The sequence below is a fragment of the Canis lupus genome, chromosome 21, assembly GCF_003254725.2.
Source record: "Canis lupus dingo isolate Sandy chromosome 21, ASM325472v2, whole genome shotgun sequence".
Lineage (NCBI taxonomy): Eukaryota > Metazoa > Chordata > Mammalia > Carnivora > Canidae > Canis > Canis lupus.
In genome coordinates, this window is record NC_064263.1 from 21,025,937 (window position 1) to 21,042,079 (window position 16,143).

At 39.7% G+C, this 16,143-nt stretch overlaps 1 protein-coding gene and 1 pseudogene across 3 annotated transcripts in view; one reads left to right on the forward strand and one right to left on the reverse strand.

Moving 5' to 3' along the window:
* The window catches only part of INTS4 (integrator complex subunit 4), a 110,880-nt gene continuing 94,737 nt past the window's right edge, over nt 1-16,143 (forward strand). For 2 of the 3 annotated variants that reach the window (XM_025419542.3, XM_049098728.1), the window contains exons 1-2: nt 1-150; nt 5,224-5,418. In XM_025419542.3, coding sequence (XP_025275327.3) covers nt 97-150; nt 5,224-5,418 — 249 coding nt within the window. In that variant the 5' untranslated portion in view covers nt 1-96. Of the gene's footprint in view, nt 151-3,491; nt 3,558-5,223; nt 5,419-16,143 lie in introns of all 3 variants that reach the window. The other variant, XM_049098730.1, reaches the window with a different exon arrangement.
* On the reverse strand, nt 13,179-13,511 carry LOC112642128 (cytochrome c-like; annotated as a pseudogene).

The window sequence follows — 16,143 nt, forward strand, 5'->3', positions numbered from 1 at the left end:
CGGCCGAGGCGGGTTTTCCGGGTTCTGCTACCCGCCCCCCCGCCCCCCCCCGCCTCCCTCGTGGAGTACGGAAGCTGAGAGGGCCCGCGGGCAGCCATGGCGGCTCACCTAAAGAAACGAGTGTACGAGGAATTCACTAAGGTGGTCCAGGTAAATTACGGAAGGGAAGGGCTCTGGGCCGGTCTGGGGCGGGGAAGGTTATCCACGCCCCAGACACTCCGCCAGAACAGACCGCGAAAGCTGGGTTGAGTGCGGACTACTTTGATGGGCTTTCCGAAAGTACACTTAAGGGGGCGTGTTCGTTTGCAGCTGCTGTTGCCATTATTAGTCTGTGCGGTCCGACACTTAAAAAAATAAAACGATTAGAGAGAACAGATAGCACTGTGCAATTTACGAGGATGTCCTCTCCGTTATTTCGGCTTACTCGGGTTACATTAGCACCTTCGTTCTACAGATGGTGGCTCAAAAGCTTCTGGAGGGATGCGAGGATCCAGAGCCCATTTCTGGTGGAGCCCTTCCCAACTCCTGTTGCAAAAAAAAAGGCGCCTAGGGACAAGTTGGTTATGTAGAACCCTAAGGGGTTGGAAGAGGAGTCTAGACTTCCTCAAGACCCAGCCAAAGCGGGGGTGGGGGGGGCTGTCACAGGCTGCTTCGGGGCAGAGGTTTCCATTTGTGGAACAGCTTACTTAGGAAGCAGGGCTGTACTTTCCTCCGTTGGAGTTAAGGACAGGTGATTCGATCTCCTGACACCTGTGACTGTCCATGTGTCGCCTCATAGATGTTGCTAAAGTAGAGGTTGATTCCAGGTTATCTCGTGTGTCCTGCTTCTCGGACTTTTTTATGCAAATCGTCTGGTGATCTTGTTAAAATGTAGATTACCCCACTCAGTGAGATGGGGGAAGGTAGGCAATAATCTGCATTTCTGACGAGCCCCCAATTGATGCTAGTAGTAGATCAAAAGCATTCTTACTTAGATCCATAGACTGGCCCCTAAATCCTTAGACTTCTAGTGTAGCAGGAGTTAGACCATCCAGCAGGAAATTCCTTAAACATTTCATTCATTCCTTTAACGAGAGTGTTGAGTGAGTGGTTACTGTGTATCAGGTATAGCTAAAGGTGTTGCTACAAAGTCCGGTACACATTAAGGTCCCTGTCCTTTAGGAGCTTGCAGACTAATGGGAGAGACAGAAAAGCGTATATGTGATTGTAATACAGAGATGAGTGTATTGACAGATCAAGTTTTTCTGTCTCTTTTCACTTATCATTTCTGTTTTGTGGACACATTTTTGTACATATTCCCACTGACTGTAGGGAAGTTAGTCTGCTTATTTATTATTTTTTTGCTTATTTTTTTCTTTTTTTTAGATTTTATTTATTTATTCATGAGAGACAGAGAGAGAGAGAGAGAGAGAGAGAGAGGCAGAGTCCCAGGCAGAGGGAGAAGCAGGTTCCATGCAGGGAGCCCCATGTGGGACTCGATCCCAGGTCTCCAGGATCAGGCTCTAGGCTGAAGGCGCTGCTAAACCAAGGAGCCACCTGGGCTGCCCAATTTTTTTTTTTTTATTTTTCTTAAAAAGTGACTGAGATTTAGACTTGACATTTTCTAATTGCTCCATTTTATGTGAAATTAGTTTTCTTGAACTTTTAGAATGAGTCGAGGTTCAAGAAGGCTTTTCTTTTTTCTTTTTATTTTTAAGCAATCTCTACACCCACCGGCTCAAGCTCAACCTGGAATTCAAGAGTTGCATGTTGCACCAATTGAACCATCCAGGGCCCCCTTAGGACTGTTTTTCTAGTTTCACAGAGCTTCTTCTGTGATTTGCTTTCTGGAATTTTCTGGGGCTGTTTCCCCTGCCCACTTTTTTTTTTCCTTTGTAATTATGGTAAAATACATATTTTGCCATTTAAACAATTTTTTTTTTCTTTTTAAAGCTCAAGAATGAATAAGAGGCAGAGTGGCAGAGGAAGAGGGGAAGAGAGAATCTTTAGGAGGCTCCACGCTCAGTGTAGAGCCTGATGCAGAGCTTGATCTCACCACTTTGAGATTATGACATGAGCCAAAATCAAGAGCTGGAAGCTTAACCAGCAGACTCCCCAGGCTCCCCCATTTTAAACATTTTTAAGTGTACAGTTCACTGGCATTATGGACATTCATTCACATTGTCGTGCAGTGTGATTTCCTTTCTAACTATAGTTCTTTTGTTCCCACTTCTCAAGAGTACTCACTTTTCTTTGAGCATGTCATGTGTTTACACTTCTCCAAACTCTTGTACCTGTTGTCTCTTTTACATGGAATGCATGTCATTTTTTCCATTATTTTTACTTTTGCATTTTTGTTTCAAGACCCAACTAAAACCTTATTAGCAAGAGTTTCGTCTCTTCCTCCACTGCTTCTGTGGCAAGTATTCTGTTTATACTCATCGATTTGTACTTATCACTTAGTGTTACTATAATTACCAGTTGTTAACCTTAAAAATAGTTATTTTAGAAACAAAAATGCAATTATTTGGGAATAATAGAGAATGTGCAATTCAGGGCATGCATGCCATGGCAAAACCACAAGCAAGTGCAGCAAACAAAAAAGAGGGCCTTTATTATATGGAGAAGGAGGAGGAAGCTGGGAGGGGTTATTTTGAAGGGAAAGTCTAGGGTGATAAGAGTTTCTTATTGGCTGACTTGCAAAGGTGGTAGATTTCTTGTAGGAGATGCAATGTACATCTTTCTCCTTGGGGCCTGTAATTGATGATTTTTTTCCTGTGGATGATTTTTCTCTTGTGATCTATAAACCACAGTTCTTTCCCTAATTGATTATTGAGTGGCACTGTTCTCCCTTCTAGGCCCCCCACCCTTATATCCTCCTTACTTGATTTTAGTGAGTTTTCTCTATTAATTTCACACGGTGTACATATCTCCTTACCAGTCTGGGCTCCTTAAGGACAGAGATAATACCTCGTTCATCTCCGTGTCCTTTGTTATGGGTGGGAGAGTCTGAGTGGTATAAATGGAGGTCTTGGTTCTTGGATTCCCCACAAAGATTTATATGAGGATCCAAGCTTGAATAAAGACAGAAAGAGTGTAGCAAGCACAAAGCAGTTTACTAAGGACAGTACCCTTTCAAAAAGGGAGAGTGGGCAGGCCCAGAGGTGGCTATTGTATTGGAGCTAGAGGGGTCTTATTGTGTTGGCTAGGTTACCCTGGGGCAGAGGTTGAAGAGGAAGCTGCATGTTCTATACTTGTGGCTCTTGGTCTGTCAGCTCCAGGGTGTTGGAAGCCTTGCCAGGATGTTAAGAAACACAAAGTCAGGATGTCGTGTCCTCAGGCTTCTAATGTGTCACCTATTTATCACCACCTTTGCCCCCAGCTCTTGCCAAACGACTCTATCCCCCCTGGATGACCATAGGTCTTGGCTCACTAAAATGTTATTGATGGTTGACTAAGCAGATATTAGTTTGTCTTTCCCCTCACATACTCTTATGGAAAATCTTTCTCAGATTTTGACCTGATTGGAGCCCAAGTAACACTGAAGACTGAATTTGTGTAGAAAAGGATGGGAATGGGTAAGGATTTTAAGAAAAGAGCTCATTTTTTCATTTCATTCTGCATAATCATTACCATAGAGTGATGAAATGGGATCTTAGTGCATCTGATCTTTTCCTCTGCTATGAAGAAGGGGAGGGAGAGAGAACTATATTTAGTGCTTATTGTGTTTGTACGCATAAAGACATTATACTTTAGTCTTCTCAAATATCTGTATCATACAGGAATTGTATTCCCTTTTATAGAAGAAGGATAGGCCTCCTCTCACTAGTAAGTGGTTACTGAACCCAAGTTCTGACTTCAAAATCTTTGGTCTCTTTATTTTTTTTAATTAATTTATTTTATTTTATTTTTTTCTTTGGTCTCTTTATATCATGCTCTACTTTATTCCTGACTAGAATAATTCTAATCTTTTCTCTGTAGTATTGTAAATTTTTTTTTTGTAGTATTGTAAATTTGATGAGAGGTGATTGCTCAGAATATCAAAACAACGCATCAAATGTTAAGGAAAATTATTGATTTTAACATTTGTTGTCTTTATGATGAGCTCAATACCTACCCAGCAGAGCCTGACTTAAGCCTTGGAGTGACAGTTTCCCTTTTATGTCAACTTTTTGGACTCCTTATAATAATGAATATATCTAGAAAGTTTCTAGTTATAAGCCATCCTTGAGAGAATTGAGAAAATAGTTACATAATTTTGTGTGTCCTGTGGTTCAGATGAGGATCCCTAGTTGAGAAAGACTGATAGTAGTGTCATAATTCCCATTTTATAAATGATGACAGTAAGAATTATGACTTACTTAGAGCAGCAGAATTGGAACTCAGAGACCAGTCCTAATGCTGAATAATCATTCAGGAAACATTTGTTAAGTGGCTACAGTTTGCAAGGAAATTGACTATTTAAAAAAAATTTTTTATACTAATCAATCATCCTTTTAATAAAGGCAGGATGGTTTGGGTAGTCATTTGGAGTAAGGAGAAGACTTTTTACTCAATGTAAGCTACAGATAGTTCCCATCAGTTCCAGTTTTCTCACAAGGAAAGCTGAGCCAGGTAGGTGTCTCAGCACAGTCTGAACATATTTATAGAATCAAGATTTCTTTTTATGTATTATTTTAAAGATTTTATTTATTTGAAAGAGAGGGAGAGAGAGAGAGGGAGAGAGAGAGAGAGAGAAGAGCTTGAGCAGGGGAGAGGAGCAGAGGGAAAGGGAGAAGCAGACGCCCTGCTGAGCAGAGAGCCTGATTTGGTGCTCAATCCTAGGACCCTGAGATCACGATCTGAACCGAAGGCAGATTCTTAACTGATTGAGCCACCCAGGTGCCCCGAGATTTCTTTTTAAGTAAAGAATGGAGCAGATATTTCATGTGTCCTTTTAACCCAAAAGCTACAACAGTCCTGAGAGATTGGTAGAACAAAATGTTAGTGGATCTATTTTACAGAAAAAGAAATTGAGACTTGTAGAAATGAAATGACTAGTCCAAAGTGGTGGGAGCTAGTGAAAAGCAAAATGGGGACTCATAGTCTTGCCTCCACTCCAGTGCCCCTTTTCCAGTTCATAACACTGCTTTTTCCTAAAGTTAAGTCTACCAGTTAAATATATTATCTGGAATAAGGAAATGAGGCAAAGTGAAATTGGCAGAGCCTCTATTTTCATGTGTTATCTTTCCTATTCCTTTGCAGCAACAACAGGAGGAAATTGCAACCAAGAAGCTGCGATTGACAAAACCAAGTAAATCTGCAGCACTCCACATAGATCTGTGTAAAGCTACCTCCCCAGCAGATGCTTTGCAGTATCTACTCCAGTTTGCCAGAAAGCCTGTTGAAGCAGAAAGTGTGGAAGGAGTAGTCAGGATTCTCTTGGAACATTATTACAAGGTAAGAACGTCTTGAGGACCTGATGGGAGTATAAGAATTGTATCATGTCTACCAAATGGGTTAGTATTGCAAGATAAATAAGAAGGTGTTAATTCAGCACTCTTTTATTGAGGGCCTTCCATCTGTGGGGCACTATAGATACAGATATAGAGATAAAAAATGATCCAAATCCTGTTTGCAGAAACTTGCAGCGTCTCTGTGTGGATGTAGAGAGTATCCATATAGCATATACAGAGACAGATGTGAACATACTTCTGGGGGTAGTGTTGCCTGTGTTATGTAGAGTGCAGTGGGAATACAAAAGACTTCAGCCTTGACCCTCTGTAACCAGATTTGTCTCTGAAATGTCATCCTGTGTTATTGCCCTAATTCAAGGCCCTCGTGTCTAATTTGATAGCCTACTTCTTTTTAACCTTATTTTTCCTTCCTTAGTAGCATTTCTCCATGTATTTTACTGAGTTAGAAAAAACATCAATTTGTGATGTACTAAACTTCAGGAAATACTTTAAGCAGAAATGAAATTCATGAGTTGTGTTATTTTTCAGTTTATGTAAGTAAAATCTGAAGTAAAAGGGAAGACATGATTTCCAAATGTATGAATCACAGATGAATCAAAGTTTTAAACTTAATATGAAAATTTTCAAGCCTATAAAAGAGTTGAGACAGTACTATAATGAACAGCCAAATAACCCATCTCTGGGATTCAACACTTAACAAATATTTTGCCAAATTTTCTCCCTCTGTTTGCTTTCCTTAAGTTTTTAAAAGTATCATATATTTCCCTAAATAGTTCAATAAGAAACAAAAAATAAAACACTTTAACCACATCAAATAAAACTAAAAATTCCTTAATGTCCTCTAACAACTAGTCCATATTCAGATTTCTCTTATTCCCCAAATATCTTTTTATAGTTGATTTGTTCAAATCAAAATGCAAACACTATTCACACATGACATTTCGTCTTTTTTAAATCTAGAACAATTTTTATTATTTTGGTGACTGTATAAAGAAACTCAAAGTCAGTTGTTGATAAAATGTCTTGTTTTCTGAATGCGTTTACTTCCTCGGGGGTTAATTTGATCCTCTATCCCTTTTATTTACAAGGAATGGAAAATTAGATATACAGTATAGGCTTTGTTAGATTCAGGTTAAGCATATTTTTGAAATTTTAAATAGTATGTTATAGATGATGATTTGTATTTCATAATGTATCTGTTAGGGTGCATGTAATGTCTTCAAGTGTTCCCATCAGGTTTTCTCTTCAGTATCTTTTATTTCTGTAAACTATTTAAATCGTTTATTTAAATCGTTTATGTGTGACATAAAGGGTCTTTTCCTTTACATATAAAATGTTCTAGCTTAATCAGAAATGCTTGTAGTTTCCCAAAGATGTCGTGGATTTTTCAGAAATGCTTTTCCCCTAGGCTAGAACCCCTCTGTCTTCTTCCCACTGCCCTGTGATCTGGTTTGCCACCTTTTTCCGTCAAGCATATTCTTTCAGTCTTTCCACTTAGGTTTCCTTCTGCCTAGAACACTTCCCTCAGATGTTCATATGTCTACTTTTTACACTTTGTTCAAGTCACAGCTCAAATGTCACTTTATCATTAAGGCCTTTTTTTAAACCCTATATTTAAAATTGAAACTGCCTATTCTACCCTAAAACCTCCTAGCCCCCTTCCTTGATTTGGTCTTCTCCATAGCACTTAGTATCTTCTCATATATATTTTTTAAATTGAGAGAGCAAGCATGTGTGTGGGAGGGGGGGGGGAGAGAGAGGGAGAAAAATCCTCAAGCAGACTCTGCTGAGCATGTAGCCCAATATGGGGCTTGATCTCACAACCCTGAAATCATGACCTGAGTTAAAATCAAGAGTCCAACTGAGCCACCTTGGCACTGTCCCCATCTTCTCATATTCTATATGATTTTCTCATTTATTTGGTTCCTTGTCTGTTTCCCCATACAATAATGTAAGCGCCTCTTGAACAGGGATTTTTTTGTTTTGTTTTGTTTTTTTGAATTGGTGAATCCGGGGGCAGCTGGGTAGCTCAGTTGGTTAAGCATCTACCTTCGGCTCAAATCATGGTCCCTGGGATCAAATCCTGAGTTGGGCTCCCTGCTCAGCGGGGAGCCTTTCCTCCCTCTCCCTGTGCTACTCCTGCTGCTTGTGCACTTGTTCTATCTCTGTCAAATAAATAAAATCTTTGAAAAATAAATAAAATCTTTAAAAATAAATACAATAAATTGATGAATCAGCAGCACCAAGAACAGTGTGTGGTAAAATTAATATTTGTTGAATGAGTGAGTGTATGCTTTTATGAGACTTATTACTCCGTTAACAAATGCTTATTATATATCAGGAATTTTTCTGGGCGCTGGGCAGTCCTGTTAGCTCTTAGTATTGCTAGTGTTTGCCGTATGTCTCTCTCCTTTAGACTTGAAGCCCTTAAGTTCAGAGACTACAGATCTGTTTAGTCTGTGTCCCAGTGTGTGGCTTGGTTCCTGGAACATTGTAGGGGGTTAATAAATGCATCTCTCATGTTTTACATGAATGTCATCAGGGTTTCTGTTTTCAGGTTTTTAGACACTTAGTGATCTATTTTTAGTTACCTCTTGGCAATATCTACTTATCTTTTTTTTTTTTTGATTTTACTTATTTATTCAGGAGAGACAGGGAGAGAGAGGCAGAGACACAGGCAGAGGGAGAAGCAGGCTCCATGCAGGGTGCCTGAAGTGGGACTCAATCCCGGGTCTCCAGGATCACGCCCTAGGCTGAAGGCGGTGCTAAACTGCTGAGCCACCGGGCTGCCCAAACTTGTTGGAATTTATAAAGCTCTTTCCATGTGTGATATTTTTTAATCCTGATGACAACACCATTGTTATTTATGTAATCCAGGTAAGAAACTAAGCTTGGAGCAGTTTAGTTTCCAAGGTGACCCAGCTAAGTAAATGGAGGGTCTGGATTTGAATGGTGGGGGGTTAACTTTTTGTCATGTAACATTTCAAATATATATACAAGTAGAGAGAATGGTTTAATTAATTCTGGTGTACCCAGTACCCAGTTTTCAGCAGTTACCACTTTATGGCCAAACTTGTTTTATTCTCATGCCTCCCACCCAGCAGTCTGTTTCCATTTCCTCCACTCTTACCCTCTCTGCCAAATTCTCCCTGAGACCATATCATTTTGTTCATAGATTTCAATTTATATCTCTAAACAATACTATTTTAAAAGACATAATCAATATCATTATCATGTCTAAAAGAAAAATTGAACTCTAGCATTCCGATGTCATATCCTACACTCTTTAACCAGGCCATGCAGCTTACATTAGTCTAGCAGATCCTAGCCTCAAAGGGAATGAGGAGAGATGCCATGTATCCAGGTCTAGATTGATAACTGTACAATTTTTTATCCTTTCATCTTATATCCATCAATGTGATCTCTCATATTTTAGATAGACTGCTTGGGCTTCCGCTTCTGTCCTCCAAATTTTTTTGTGGTCAGGCAGCAGTATCTGAACTTCTTTTACATGAGGGGTTCATTTATATTACTGTGCTGGTTGCTGTGAAGGATGTAGAACTGTGAGATATGTTTCTTGTCCTTTTGGGGCTAGCAGTATAGTTGATATACCAAATAATACATGTAGTAAATAGGGATGCCTGGGTGGCTCAGTGGTTGAGTGTCTGCCTTTGGCTCAGGGCATGATCCTGGAGTCCCGGGATTGGGTCCCACATCGGGGTCCCTGTGAGGAGCCTGCTTCTCCCTCTGCTTATGTCTCTGCCTCTCTCTGTGTCTCTCATGAATAAAAAAATAAAATCTTAAAAAATATATATGTATTATATATGCATATATATGTAGTAAATAGATAACAAGAGCTAAAGTTATTCATCTGTTCATTTTTTTAAGAGATTTTTAAAAAGATTTATTTATTTATTTATTAATAGAGACGCAGAGAGAGAGAGAGAGAGAGAGGCAGAGACAGGCAGAGGGAGAAGCAGGCTCCACTCAGGGGGCCCGACATGGGACTCGATCCCGGGTCTCCAGGATCATGCCCTGGACCAAGGGTGGTGCTAAACCGCTGAGCCACCAGGGCTGCCCCATTTTTTTTTTTTTTTTTAATTTTCTTGAAATGTCATGAATTCTAACTCAGTGCCAGGCTTTGTGGAGATGTTGGAGATAAGAGATGATTATGTGATCCCCAACCTGAGTCTAGTTGGATAGATATACAATAAATGGATAATAACATAGTGTTATAGGTGCTGTGAAATCTGGGACAGGTTATGATGTTACCTCAAAGAAGAAGGTAATCAGTTTGATTTGGGATTAGGGGACTAAAGTAGTAGTGATGCTTGAGATGAGTCGTCTTCTTTTTTTAAAAAAATATTTTATTTATTTATTCATGAGAGACACAGAGAGAGAGAGAGGCAGAGACACAGGCAGAGGGAGAAGCAGGCTCCACTCAGGGAGCCCAACATGGGACTCGATCCCGGGTCTCCAGGATCATGCCCTGGGCTGAAGGTGGCGCTAAACCGCTGAGCCACCCAGGGATCCCAGAGAGAAAGAATCTTAAGCAGGCTCCATGCATACCGTGGAGCCTGATGCAGGGCTTGATCTCAGAACCCTGAGATCATGACCTGAGCCAAAATCAGGAGTTCGACACTTAATTAACCAAGCCACCAGGGGACCCACACTTTTCAAGCTTTTTTTTGTGAAATATAACACATAAAGAAGAATATGTAGAAAAACCTCATTCAGCCTGTTGCTCTGTCACACACTATGAACACTGTGTGTAACCACCATCCAGGTCAAGAAATGGAATATTATCAGCTTCTTGTAAGCTTCTTCAAATTCCCCTCTAATGATTTAGATCTTTCCTAAAAGATAACCTCCAATGTTCTGACTTTCAGGGTAATAACTGTCTTTCTTTTATTTCTTACCATTAAGCCTGCACTTCTAAATACAGTTTATTTTTGTCTTTTTTTAAAAAAACCTCATATAATTAGAAAATTATATGAGAATATAGTGTATATCTTTTTATGTGTGGCTTTTGCTCAGAATTCTACCTATATTGGTATTCATTCATATTGTTGACAGTAGCTATAGTTCATTATCTATCTATCTATGTATCTATCTATCTATTTATTTATTTAAAAGGCCTTATTTATTTATTTATGAGAGACACACAGATAGAGAGGCAGAGACACAGGTAGAGGGAGAAGCAGGCTCCATACGGAGCCCAATGTGGAACTTGATCCCGAGTCTCCAGGATCACACCCTGGGCCAATGGCAGGCGCCAAACTGCTGAGCCACCCAGGGATCCCGCTATAGTTCATTTTTACCAGAGCATAATATTTCATTGAATGAATATACCCTAATTTATTCATTCCATTATTGAGGGACATTTAGACTGTCTCCACTTTTTAGCTATTACAGGCTAGTGCCATGAACATTTTGTATAAGTCTCTTGGTATGCATTTCTTACATTTCTGTATTCTGTATACCCTGGAGTGTAATTACTGAGCCAACTTTTTCAAAGTGGTAGTACCAATTTACACTGCTGTTGGCACTATGAGAATTCCAATTCCACATATTTGCCACATTGGAATTGTTGATCTTTTTCATTTGACAGTTCCTGTTGTATTTTGATGAAAAGAAGTTCTTAACGTAGTCCAATTTGACAACCTTTTCATTTGATTTTGGACTTTTCTTATCTGACATAAGAAGGGTTTCCCAACCCTGAACTCATGAAGACATTTTGCTGCATTGTTACTAGAAGCTTACTTGCTTTTCACACATGGGATTAATTTGTGTGTATGTTGCTTGTGTAAATGGAAATTCAAATGTCCAGCACCATTTATTGAAAAGAATATCCTTTCTCGGGCAGCCCGGGTAGCACAGCGGTTTAGCTTCGCCTGCAGCCCAGGGTGTGATCCTGGAGTCCCGGGATCGAGTCCCACATCAGGCTCCCTGCATGGAGCCTGCTTCTCCCTCTGCCTGTGTCTCTGCCTCTCTCTATCTCTCTCTCTGTGTGTCTCAAATAAATAAATAAAATCTTAAAAAGAAAAAAAAAAGCTGAAAGCTTTAAAAAAAAAAAAAAAGAATATCCTTTCTCCATTGTTCTGTAGTACCACCTTTGTGGTAAATGAAGCGTCTGTATATAGGTATTTCAGGTCTTTCTATTCTATTCCAGTAGTCTATTTGGCTATTCTTATGCCAGTACCATGCTGTCTTAGCATAGCATTATATTAAATCTTGACATCTGGTAGGACAAGTTCACTTACTTTGCTTTTCTGTAAGAATATCTTAGGGATGCCTGGGTGGCTCAGTGGTTGGGTGTCTGCCTTTGACTCAGGTTATGATCCCGGGGTCCTGGGATCGAATTTTGCATCGGACTCCCTGCAGGAAGTCTGCTTCTCCCTCTGCCTATCTCTTTGTGTCTCTCATGAATAAATAAATAAAAATCATAAAAAAAGAATATCTTAGTCATTCTTGATCTTTTCATTTCTTTATGAATTTTGAAATCAGTTTGTGAAATTTTGCCCCCAAACAAAATTTCTGTTAGGATTTTGATTAGATTTACATTAATCCTATAGTTCTTTTTTTTTTTTTTAAGATTTTATTTATTTATTTATGAGAGACACAGAGAGAGAGAGAGAGAGGCAGAGACACAGGCAGAGAGAGAAGCAGGCCCCATGCAAGGAGCCTGACATGGGACTCGATCCTGGATCTCCAGGATCTCGCCCTGGGATGAAGGTGGCGCTAAACCGCTGAGCCACCTGGGCTGCCCTAATGGTATAGTTCTGATGACACTTTACATTTGACATTTTACAGTATTGAGTGTTCAAGTCCATAAACGTGGTACAGCCCTATTATTTTAATACTGTTGTATAGTTTTCTGCATAGAGATTTTGTACATTTTCTGCTAGTTATTCCTAGATATTTAATATTTTGTTATTGTAAATGACAGTATTTTTATAAAATTTCATTTTCTAACCCTACATAGCTGATACTCAGGAATGCAGTTGACATTTATTAACTCATATATCTTACAACCTTACTAATTAAGCTCACTTAACAATTTTAATAAATTACATGTAGATTATCTTGAATATTTTACAAATAATTATCAGCAAATAGCTTTAATATAATGATGCCAGTTATCTTTTGATTATATACCTATCTCTGCCTTTTACTTTAATCTTTTTTTGTATCTTTTTGTTTTAGATAAGACCTTTGTAAAGAACGTAGTTAGTTGTTTTTTTTTTTAAAGATTTATTTTTATTAGAGAAAGCATGGGGAAGGGCAGAAGGAGAGGGAGACAAGCAGACTCCCCACTGAGCAGGTAACCTGATGCCTCCTCCTCTCCTTTTCTTTTTTTTTTTTTTTTAACCACAAGCCAATCTTATTTAAATCAGGACTGTCCAACTGTCCAAGAGAAACATTCTATTAGCCACTCATGATCTGAATTCTGGTCAATGAGATCAATTTAAATATGGTACACATAAAAAAAAAAGTCATGAGAAATTTTTGTTGTGTAATAAATAAGGCGATGGGGATCCCTGGGTAGCTCAGTGGTTTAATGCCTGCCTTTGGCCCAGGGCATGATCCTGGAGTCCCAGGATCGAGTCCCACGTCAGGCTCCCGGCATGGAGCCTGCTTCTCCCTCCTCCTGTGTCTCTGCCTCTCTCTCTCTCTCTCTCTCTATGTCTATCATGAATAAATAAATAAATAAATCTTTAAAACAAACAAATAAATAAATAAGGCGATGGCCAATTATTACTCCTTAGTAGCTTTTTTGAGATAAGCTATTATGTCTACTCTTTCCCCTGTCTTCTTAATGCCAGCAAAGATCATTTTTGTTCCAGGGATGTACTTCTTGGGATTCCCCGAATACTCCATCAGCGTCTCCTCTCCTCAGGTGATGCCTTTGTTCTTGTTGGCATCCGTGTAAGAAAATCCAGAGGCCTGACCAGTCTTTCGCCCAAAGAAACCATGGAGGTTTGGCTCAGTCTTGTGCTTGCCTCCCTTTTCTACAGTATGGCACTGGGCACACTTATGAACAAAAATCTTCTTGCCCTTCTCAACATCACCCATTTTTGAATCACTTTTCTGTCGCGTACGAAACGAAGAAGCCCATTCGTGAGCCGGATATCCCGCTCTCTTCCTCCTCTCCTTTTGGGGCTTCAGTTACATGCGTGTTAGGGCATCTCTTTGTGTCCTATTCTCTTCTTTTCCAATCTTTCGTTCTTTTGTCTCCTTGGGCTTCATTCTGGACCTATCTTCTGGTTCACTCCTCTCTTCACCTTGTCTAGTCTCCTGTTATACCTATCCATTTGTTCTTAATTTCATTGATTGCTTTATGGTTATTTCTATAATTTCCTTTGTTTTTTAAAATTCTGGTTCTTGGGCAGCCTGGGTGGCTCAGTGGTTTGGTGCCGCCTTCAGCCCAGGGCCTGATCCTGGAGACCCGGGATCGAGTCCCACGTCAGGCTCCCTGCATGGAGCCTGCTTGTCCCTCTGTCTGTGTCTCTGCCTTTCTCTCTCTCTCTCTTTCCATCTCAAACGAATAAATAAATCTTTTAAAAAAAATTCTGGTTCTCTGTTAAAAATCTCATTTTGTCTTTATTGCTTTCAACATAATAAACAATTATTTTAAAATCTGTGTCTGGGGCAACCCCGGTGGCCCAGTGATTTAGCACAGCCTTCAGCCTGGGGTGTGATCCTGGAGACCCGGGATCGAGTCTCATATCAGGCTCCCTCCATGGAGCCTGCTTCTTTCTCCCTCTGCCTGTGTGTCTGCCTCTTTCTCTCTCTGTCATGAATAAATAAATAAAACCTTAAAAAAAAATCTGTGTCTGGTAACTCCAATAAATGGATCCCTCTAGCTGTGTCTTATAATATCTGTTCAATTATCTGATCTGCTAGCATGCTTTATTTCTTACTGTATTAGGCAATATATTTCCAAAATTGTAAAAATAATTTGAGGTTTAGGATGACTTAGTTTAATCCAGAGAGTATTCGTTTCGGTCCAGAAATCCAGGAAGAATTCTCATTTCAGGAATTAAGATGATTCAAAGCTGACCTGCAGTCCCTACCAAAATCTATTTTTATTTCATTCTTACTCATATTGTTGTAGCTTTTTGGAGTCCTAATCCAAAGTGATGGGGTTTATTAGGCTGCCCTTTCTCACCCTCAAACCCTTAGACTTACACCCTAGCCGTTGTCCCTCTGACCTTACCTACTGTCAGAAGCACTGTTTACTTTGCCCCTCATTTCTCTATTCCCTATTCCCCTTGTTGGCAGAAGCCTGAAGTAAAAGCAGCCTCACACTTTAGGTGAACCTTCCTGGGCCTAGGATCCTAGTTCTTTAAATCTTTATTTATCTTTTACTTTTCTAATACTTTCAAATACACAAATGTATATACACACATACATATGTCTGCATATACATACATGTATGTTTATATGCATATACGCATATATGTTTGTATGTATACGTGTGCACACACACACTTTTTTTTTTGCCATCCATAGTATTTTTCTAGTTTTCCTCAGCAGAAAAATTGATCTGAATTATCTAGCCTTGCCCTTAACAGAAATGGGAGTCTTGCTAATAATGTCTTTTGCCGCACTATTGCAATATACTCTTAATTTGTCTCTGCCTAGTTTTGTGCCTTCCAATCCAGTCATTCTGTTGAGTCTGGATTGATATTTCAAAAACTCAAATCTGTTAATGTCACTCTCCTGTTTATGGTTCATCAAAGCTTTTTCATTGCTCTTATGACAAAAATTATTCATTTGTTTATTCAACAGTGAACAAATATGTGTTGAATTCCTGCTGCATGGAGGGCATTATTAGAAAGATACTTGCCATTATTCTCAAAATGATGTGGTGCCTGTTAGTCTCTTCCACCTCATCTAAGGGTGCCTGGGTGGCTCAGTCATTTGGGCATCTGCCTTCAGCTTAGGTCATGATTGGGTTGGGGGTCATGATCTGTCGGGGTCCTGGGATCCAGCCTTCTGTTGGCCTCCCTGCTCAGTGGGGAGCCTGCTTCTCCCTCTCCTCCCCTCTTGCCCTCTCTGTCACTATCTTGGTCTCTCTCTCTTGCTCTCAAATAAATAAATAGATAAAATCTTTTTTTTTTTTTTTTTAAAGCCTCGTCTTGTGTCAATGTACATTTTAGCCATATTGCCCTTTAAGTTCTGGAAGTTATGGTGTTTTTCATGACTCAGAGCATTGATTCATTCTTTTTCCTCTGCCTCAAGTTAGATCAGGATCTCTGACCGTGATAATGCCATTATTTTAAAGTCATGTCTGGAGGTGCCTGGTGGCTTAGTTGGTTAAGCCTCTGCTTTCAGCTCATGTCATGATCCTGGGGTCCTGGGATGGAGCCCCACATCAGGCTTTTGCTCAGTGGGGAGTCTGCTTCTCCCTATCCTTTTGCTCTCCCACCCACCCTGCCCCTTCTCTCTCAAATAAATAAATAAATAAATAAATAAATAAATAAATAAATAAAATCTTTAAAAAATTATAACAGTAATATTCATTGTAACAAATTGAAGCACTACAGAAGTGTATGAGAATGAGATTTGCTTCTACAGATAAAAAATGTTAAAATGGGGTGTTTGGGTGACTCGGTTGAGTGTTAAGACTCTTGGTTTTGGCTCAGGTCATAATCTCATGGGTTGTGTGGTTGTGGCGCATTTGGGCTTTCAGGCACTCCGG